Source organism: Etheostoma spectabile, chromosome 23, assembly GCF_008692095.1.
Source record: "Etheostoma spectabile isolate EspeVRDwgs_2016 chromosome 23, UIUC_Espe_1.0, whole genome shotgun sequence".
Taxonomy (NCBI): Eukaryota; Metazoa; Chordata; class Actinopteri; order Perciformes; family Percidae; genus Etheostoma; species Etheostoma spectabile.
The window spans coordinates 647,427-656,056 of record NC_045755.1 but is presented as its reverse complement, the minus strand read 5'-3'; the positions used below and the strand labels follow the sequence as shown (position 1 = coordinate 656,056).

General features: G+C 42.3%; 2 protein-coding genes across 6 annotated transcripts in view; both read left to right on the top strand.

Annotated features, from left to right (window-relative positions):
* Window positions 1-8,630, top strand: part of LOC116673489 (uncharacterized) — a 40,408-nt gene that overhangs the window by 9,200 nt on the left and 22,578 nt on the right. Inside the window, exons 2-4 of one of the 4 annotated variants that reach the window (XM_032505853.1) lie at window positions 5,471-6,747; window positions 7,135-7,560; window positions 7,591-8,459. In XM_032505853.1, the coding sequence (XP_032361744.1) occupies window positions 5,520-6,747; window positions 7,135-7,560; window positions 7,591-8,459 (2,523 nt within the window). In that variant the 5' untranslated portion in view covers window positions 5,471-5,519. Of the gene's footprint in view, window positions 1-5,470; window positions 7,561-7,590; window positions 8,460-8,630 lie in introns of all 4 variants that reach the window. The other 3 variants (XM_032505851.1, XM_032505852.1, XM_032505850.1) reach the window with 3 other exon arrangements.
* The window catches only part of LOC116673491 (uncharacterized), a 2,368-nt gene continuing 2,257 nt past the window's right edge, over window positions 8,520-8,630 (top strand). For both annotated transcript variants that reach the window (XM_032505857.1, XM_032505856.1), the window contains exon 1: window positions 8,520-8,630. This exon is cut by the window's right edge and continues 1,409 nt beyond it. In XM_032505857.1, the coding sequence (XP_032361748.1) occupies window positions 8,602-8,630 (29 nt within the window). In that variant the 5' untranslated portion in view covers window positions 8,520-8,601.

Genomic DNA, 8,630 nt, shown 5'->3' with positions numbered 1-8,630 from the left:
GTGTTTCCGCGGGTAACTCTGCTATCCTGGCTGCCACAGCGAAGAACACAGAAGAAGTTATTGACTGAAACTAATTTTAGTTGGTAGAGTAATAGCGTGTGAGACGGAGCTGCTGGACCTGGCCAAGAGATGTGACCCATTGCGAGAATATCATAGTTCATAAAAATGCAGCGCCGTGACGAGATAGACGTTAAATACACACGTCTGTATCCGCCATTCGACCCGTGCTGGACCCGTTCATAATGAGTCAGCCGTCTGTCTGTGAGTAGCGTCCATCACACTCCCCCTCGTAGTTATAAATAGCCTACGTGACATTAAAATTTGTTTTGGTTAAAATCAACAAATAATCGTGAGAATAATCGCGATCCAAATTTTGATCAAAATAATCGTGATTATCATTTTGGCCATAATCATGCAGCCCTAATTTGGGAGTCATACCAAGGTGTTAGTTTCCTTTGCTTCATCTTCTGTCTGGGAGGAGGGGTTTCCTTTAGACTAACATATTTTTTATGGCCCAACCATGTTTCAGTAAGACATAATGGATCAATTTGATTATCTGATATCAGATCATTACAAGGACTGGTTTAGAAAAGAGATCTAATATTTAATAGTCCACATCTAATTTCCCTGTTCAGTTTTATCATTGCAGTTGTAGTTTTAATTCCAAGTAGGATATATATATATATATATATATATATATATATATATATATATATATATATATATATATTATAACAGCGAGTACAGCTGTAACTGTTTACCACATGAATTATCCGTGTCTGTACTCGGACTAGGTGGGGCCTAACCCTGAAGTGGGCAGATTTATTTAACCCGGAAGTGGGTCGGGTTGTCTGGAAATGGGCGGGGCTTTAACCGGTCTGGTATTTTAAGTATGCAATTGACATGGGTTGATCAGAAATTGTTATTTATTGCTGATTATAAAACTATTTACATGACAGCATCAGCATTGAGCTTCAGATCAATGGTGTTGTTATGGTAACAACGAACTATATGCAGAAAAAGTTTTGTAACAATAAATACACACAATGCGGTTGCATTATTAAGTAAAATGTAATGAACAGAGTTTTCATACTCATAACTTTTTTTTTTACTTGTTTTTTCTATGATCTGTGTGATAACCTTTTTTTTTGGTTCTTTTTTATTTTCACACCAGTATTGGTGTGTCTGTAGTAAGAGATACAGAGAGAGAGAACAAAGAGAGGGGGGGGGGGGGGCGGGGGGTTGGAATGTGTTTTGTGTGGTTATCGTAATTAGGCCCGAGCCCCGACAGGCGGCGAAGCCCTATTGGAACTGAAGGATTATTAGGGCCCGAGCGCCGACAGGCCGAAGGCCCTATTGGAACTGAGGAATTATTATTATTCTTTTTCCGCCAAATGAATTGCCTTTTTGGAGGACTTATCATATTCAAAAACTCACCAAATTTGGCGGTCGCATCACAAGTCTGGTGAAAATTTACGTATTTTAATGGTTTTCGGGAATAGCGCACAAAAATGGCTCGCTAGCGCCACCTACAATATACAAAATTCAGCCCCTGCACTATGTTTATCATAGACTCACGAAACTTGTGTACACTTGTACATGGCAGGGCGGACATAAACTCCATGGTCGCCCCCCCCTAAACCCAACAGGAAGTCCGCCATTTTGTTTTGAATGTGCAAATTAGTGCGATTTTGCCCATTTCCACATGTCGTACTTTAACGAACTCCTCCTAGAGCTTTCGTCCGATCAGCTTCAACTTGTGGTGTGTCATCTAACATGTTAACGATGAAAAGTAATTAAAAGAAAAACTTTTCGTCATAGGGCGTGGCCGTGGCGTCGGCCATTTTGTGCAATTCGCCACCGAAACGGAAGTGGGTGTAACTGAGCGTACGTTGTCCGATTACTCGAAACTTTCCACGATTCATCAGAGTCCACCCCACGACATCTAAATGCCGCTATTGGCTCAAAGTCATAGCGCCCCCTATTGGCAACAGGAAGTAGGCCTAAAAGACAAGGTGCTATACTTTAAACGAACTCCTCCTAGAATTTCATCCGACAACTTCAAACTTGGTATGTATCATCCTAAGATGTTACCGATGAAAAGTTATTAAAAGAAAAACTTTTCGTCATACGGTTGGCGTGGCATGGCGGCCATTTTGGGGTGTTTAGCGATGAAGATGAAATTGGCTGTAACTACAGTGTACGTTGTCATATCTGCTTGAAATTTCCCACAAACACCAAGAGTCCAGGCCTGAGGACACCTACAGCCATATGGACTTTTGGTGATAGCGCCACCATCTGGCAACAGGAAATATGCCGTCTGACAGGAAGTGAGTGTAACTTGAGTGTACATTGTCCAATTGCCTTGAAACTTTTCAGGATTCATCAGAGTCCGCCCCTGACGACATCTACATGCCGAAATTCGCTCAAAGTCATAGCGCCCCCTAGTGGCAACAGGAAGTAGTTCTAAAGGACAAGGTGCTATACTTTAACGAACTCCTCCTAGAGATTTCATCAGATCGACTTCAAATTCAGTATGAGTCATCTTAAGATGTTGAAGATGAAAAGTTATTAAAAGAAAAACTTTTCGTTAAACGGTGTGGGCGTGGCATGGCGGCCATCTTGAGTGTTTAGCAATGAAGAATTAAGTGGCTGTAACTACAGTGTACGTTGTCGTATCTGCTTGAAATTTCCCACAAACACCAAGAGTCCAGGCCTGAGGGCACCTACAGGCCAATTTGGACTTTTGGAGATAGCGCCACCACCTGGCAACAAGAAATATGCCTTATAGGACAAACATCATCCGATTTACATGAAACTTAGAATGTGTGGTCTACATGTGATAGTGAGGCGGCCCCTATATTATGACCACGCCCAGTCACTCAGGCCACGCCCCCTTTCATAACATTTGAACCGTTTAACGTAGATACTTATGTGAGGTGTCATTGAACTCAGCAGAGACTTCCTTTTTTATTGGTGATGTTTGACCCGCCCCTTTATGATGCGGCCACGCCCCCTTTCCAAGATAAGGAGCTGTATGACGTATAGGCTTGTGTGAGGTATCAATGAACTCAGCAGAGACTTCCTTTTTTATTGGTGATGTTTGACACGCCCCACTATGATGCGGCCACGCCCCCTTTCACAGATAGTGAGTTGTATGACGTATAGGCTCGTGTAAGGTATCAATGAACTCAGCAGAGACTTCCTTTTTTATTAGTGATTTTTGACCCGCCCCAGTATGATGCGGCCACGCCCCTTTTCACAGATAATGACTTGTATGACGTATAGGCTTGTGTGAGGTATCACGAACTCAGCAAGTTCACTTTTCATGGCGACGATTTTCAGCGTACGAGTGACGCGCAAATACGCGGTCGCAAGGAGAGGCGTCCGCCGGTAACCCCGAATGGCCGGGTTAGCGAGGGCCCTCCATCCTGCTGCTGCAGCTTTAATTTGTAATATTATTTATTTATACCGGAGCTGCCTTTTATTTTTTTTTATAAACACCAGCAAAAAGTTTCAGACACTCAAAAAAACTGGTTGAGCAGCAGGCAGTTTAAAAAAAAAAAAAAAACTCTGACTGCAGAAATGCAACGCAAGTCCCATTCTACCAAGCACTATGTCTGAACAAACCCCACGTTACCAGAAGTCTCCTGGTTGCTAGATACTAGTTTGCACCGAAGTATAAAACAAACCTAAAGCTGAAGAAACCCTAAATGTTAACGAAAAAGCCCCGCGGCCCTGAGGGAGACGGAAAGAGCGGTTCACTTCTCAGTGTTCTGTGTGCGAGTGAGCGGAGCGGCACACTGTGTCCGTGTGTGTCCCTGTGTGTCCGCGTGCGTGCGTGCGTGTGGTGCTGGGACTAGCCTATCACAGAACGCAGACACGGTCAGTGAGGAGTTTTATCCAATCAGAGTACAGATATTGACTCATATTACTCGTATAATACTTGTACTCGGCAAAAGTGCTTTATCCGTACCGGATACTCGTTTCAGCCGAGCACTCGGCTCATCCCTAATAAATAAATAAATAAATAAATAAATAAATAAATAATAGATAGATAACCCCTCTTCTGTGTACCTTTTGGATTTAACCGATCTGAGTCAAGGGACAGACACCGTGGTTATTAGACTATGAGTGGGCAACTGAACCAGTGGAAGCGCAGAGGAGCGCATTGCGCTGCACCTCGGATTACTAATGTCAGACTGGGGTTGTCAAGGTTTATGGCCAATAATAGACTCGGTAGATTTTTTTAACATAAGAGTGGCTCTGTCCAAATTTGGATGATTGGAGTCTCTGATAATTAGACGAGGCTTTCTCCAGAACGCATTTTGCCATATCAATAGCTGGGCACCACCCTGACAACCAGCGGCGTAAGGATGACATACGGCTGTACATTTCATTGCTCATTAGGTTTGGCAGGGGTCCAGAGAAAACTACTGAGCAGACATTGTCTTTGTATATACACAAAGTGACTCAACGTTAATTTTAGTGATCTCCGATTTTGCGTTATCGGGTATCATTACCACCTACGTGAAGTATGATCTTACTGTATTTTTGGTTATCTTTAGCCAGCAGCTTCAGATGGGGATTCTATAATGACCACTCTGGCCCCAGGGACACACACAACCGGAGCCGACAATGGATGCCCGGGGTCCGCTGGGGGACTGCCTATGCCCTGTTGCTCTAAGCGGAGCAAGTGTAGTTTAATGCACAACACTTATCTCAACTTCCAGGCATTTAGCCACCAGATTTAAACAATAAAGCATAGAGTTCAGGAAGTTTTTGCTGGAGAAGAAAAATTGCGTCCATGAGATTGGAGAACTAGGAATAAGACAACACGCTTACTGTAAATGTCAACACGTTGACAATTTTTTTATGTGTATGTATAAAAATGTTTTTTAAACATACACATGGGACATTTTCAGTTGTACTTTACTACAGACCTAGTAGCCTTGCCACTGTTGTGCTTTATTTGTATTTCTACTCTGATATTTATAATATTTGTGCAACTGCAACACAGTTTCCCTTCGGGGATCAATAAAGTATTTCTGATTCTGGGGCGTCTCACGTTGAGGAGGCTTGGACCCCATCATAACTGCTTGCAGTTCTAGTTTATCCTTTGTTTTTTTTTGTTTTTTTTTTAACTATCCGAGGAACTTTAATTTAATACCACCTACTGAGCAGTTCCAAAATATAATTTTAACAAGAAGTGCTATGAGGTTGCAACCACAGGGTGAAAGTCTTATACCACAAACCTTTTCCACATCCACCTCCTACACAGAATGCAGCAAATAGAGGGGGAAAAAACAAAACACTGCCTGTGCAGGTTTGGTAAATGATGGCAACTTAATGCTGATATGGCACACTGACTAACAAGAACATTTGAAATGGTCCTTCATATTTAAAAGGTTGTTGACCCATTTTTTAGTGAATATATGCCTACCACTAATTTCCCTTATTTGTTTCCTAGACCTGAGAAGAGAACTGAAGTCAACACTTGAAAGATTGCTCTTTAGGTAATGCGATCCGGATTTCCACACAGCCAAGGTGGGGCCTATTCTGTGTTTCAAGACTGGAGTAACGTGGGTGTTTTCCGATTACCACAAGACATCAATGTTACCCCCGTACCAGTTGTTCACCCTGAAATTGGAATACAAAACAACATGGTAGTCACTCAAAATACTGAGGAGCATAGGGTGACTTACAGTCAAGTTCCGTTGCAGCAGCAAGAATATCGATCACAAAGACTTTACCACCAACAGGAGTCACAGGGAACCATAATAGGCTCTGGATTTCAGCACCCAAGACCTAGGGACGGTGCATGTATTTTTCAAAACATGCAAAAGAGCAGAAAAGATCATGATGATTTTTATTCTGCAGCACCCGTCGCCGCACATCACAGCAGATATTTTGGGACATTGGCCTATGAAAACTCTGTAAGACAATCTGATAGTAACAGTTGGCAACAAAAGGAACATTCCAAGCAAAATGTCAGTTGGCATTTCAAGAAAAAGTTGCATCAGAACCATGATACTGGACTGCAGCTACCTCAGGATAAAGATCAGCGTTCTTCTGTGGCTGTGTGCAACAATATTACATCTTTGCCTCTGCTGGAAGCCTTACTAAAAACAAACTCTTCAGAACTGCCTTGTTCAGAGGAAACAAATGGCAACATTGAACTCCACACTAATACTAATTATTTAAACAAAAGACTCTGCCAAAGTCTGCAAGTCAAAAGTTTACTAAATGTTCTAAACTGTGGACAGACTACAACACAAAACCTTGATTATTCAAGAGGAACACCTTCAACCCCCTATCAACAGCAGGTCTCCTCCCGCTGTATCAGTAGTCGGCCATCCACAGACAAACTCGTGTCAGCTGGAAAAACGCATCCACCTACAGATATAGAAATCCAAGACTTTGTTGCACAAAAGCTCATTTATTTTAGGTCTATTTTACGTCTGAAAAACAATAATCCTGGACATACAAATAAGGATTTGGACAGGAACTCAACACTACAGCCTGACCGCATCCAGCCAAAGGTAGACAGTGTTGCCCATCTCCCTACAACCTCTGCCAAAGATGTGGACAGCCAAAGTCAAATCTGGGAGGCAAATGAGCAGTGCAAAGTTGGACAAGCACTTAAACAGGACAGTTCAAATGACAGCAAAGTAAATGCCAAGTCAGTACTCAAGGCTAAAGACACAGGCGATTGTGCTACATCTGCATCAGAGAAACATTCAAAAGGTACAGCAGTCTCTGTTGTAGAACATTCTAAATATCCTTTAAAAAATGCATCTGTTGACAAGAGTGCATCAGTAGATTTTGATTTGTCTGTAAAAAAACATTTGGATGCAACTATGCCTGCAGATGACTATTGCAAACATGTTTGTTCAGATGACTGTGAAGATGAAACATGTGTCAGAAAAGAATATGGTTTCTATAGTAAAGGGTGTGATAAGTACATACAGAATGGTCTGAAAACCATTCATTATTCATTAACTGCACTGAAGGAGCTCATTGCTAGTCTGGAAAATGTAGAGGATATTGCCGAGATGGAGAATCTTTCTAAAGTCATACTGCAACAATACTGGAATGGGAATATAGATAACATTCATCTCTTTACATCCACAGAATATCCACGAATAATGATGGACGTTGCTGCTACTTGCACAAAGAATGAAGATGAGAGTCCAGTAGTTCTCACAGCTGTGCATGAACTGACTGAGAAGGAAGAGAGTTTACCTGATGTCTCAGAGGATCTTCAAACCAAGTCGAGTTCAGAGACATCTGAAAACAAAACATTTAAACTTCTCACGCTCATCGAAAACCAAGATGCCAATACAAAAGAAAAGGGAAAAATTGAAGCGGAACAACAGTGCTGTGATACCTGGAAGGAAAGAAATTCACATTCAAAGCTAAATTCAGGAGTTGATAGTATTCAGATTCATAACGTAGTGTCACTTCTTATAAACCAAAGTGAAGGTGCGAGTAAGGATGCAGGTTCTGTGCGTTTACAAACTGATTTAAGCACAGGACATTCTGAAAACAATGAACAGGCCCCTCTATCTGAAAGCAGGGTTGGGGAAATTGTAAAAAATCCGCTATATGAAGACATTTCAGATGATGAGCCGTCCCAGCCGGCCACAAACCTCACAACAGAACAATTTCTCGCTGCAGGTTCTGAGGACCCACAGTATCGAGATATCAGTGAAGCTGAAAATCCCCAGAGAGAGTCTATGGCTATGGAGACATCTTCACCTGCTCAAGTAGCTGCACCCAACAATACTCAGTCACCATTTGAAAATGAAGGCTATGGACATTTGCAGGGACAGACTCAGACAAACACAGTAACCATTTCAGATGAACTGGTTCCAAAGAAGCAAGTTTCACCTGACACAGAAACACGGGTTACAGCACCTTGTTCTTATACTTTTGTTGAAACTGGTCCATTATGTGACAGTGGTCCTTTTTCTGAAGAGGAGACTGATGGTGATGGTGATGATGATGACTGGTTATTCATACCTGTAAGCATATCAGACCTTAAATTTAAATCACATAATGTAGACCAGGATAGCCCAGAAAGACGTGTGCTAGATGGTGGGGAAAGACCATGTGACACCAGCCCAACATACTGGACATCTCCAAAACCACTATCAGCTTCTCCTTCCCAGATTGAGACATTTGACACACTTGAAAGCTTGAAACAAGCTTTCAGTAAAAGATTTGGGTTGGCAGTAGCAGGGAGCACACCTGAGCTTGAAATAGACTCTGAGGGAAAACTAGAAACCACTGACAACAGGAGAGAGTCTTTAGACTTTAGCTGTGAAACTGAAGACAGTTGGGATTACTCCTCTGCATCAGAACACAGGTATTTGACAGTGTCCAGGATGAGGTCAGCACCTCTGCCCTCAGAGACGATTGACTCTGAGGGTGAAGACAATGATGTTACAAACATGCCAATAAGTCAAAACATTCCCAAAAATGTTGACGTCATAACCCTTGATTCTGAGGATGATAGTGACCAAAACTGCAGCAACCCACCAGCCCCCCAGCACCAACCCGTACATCATGACACACCGTTTGAAGAAGTGATGCAGGATGCTTGCATTGACCTGTCTCCCAGCACA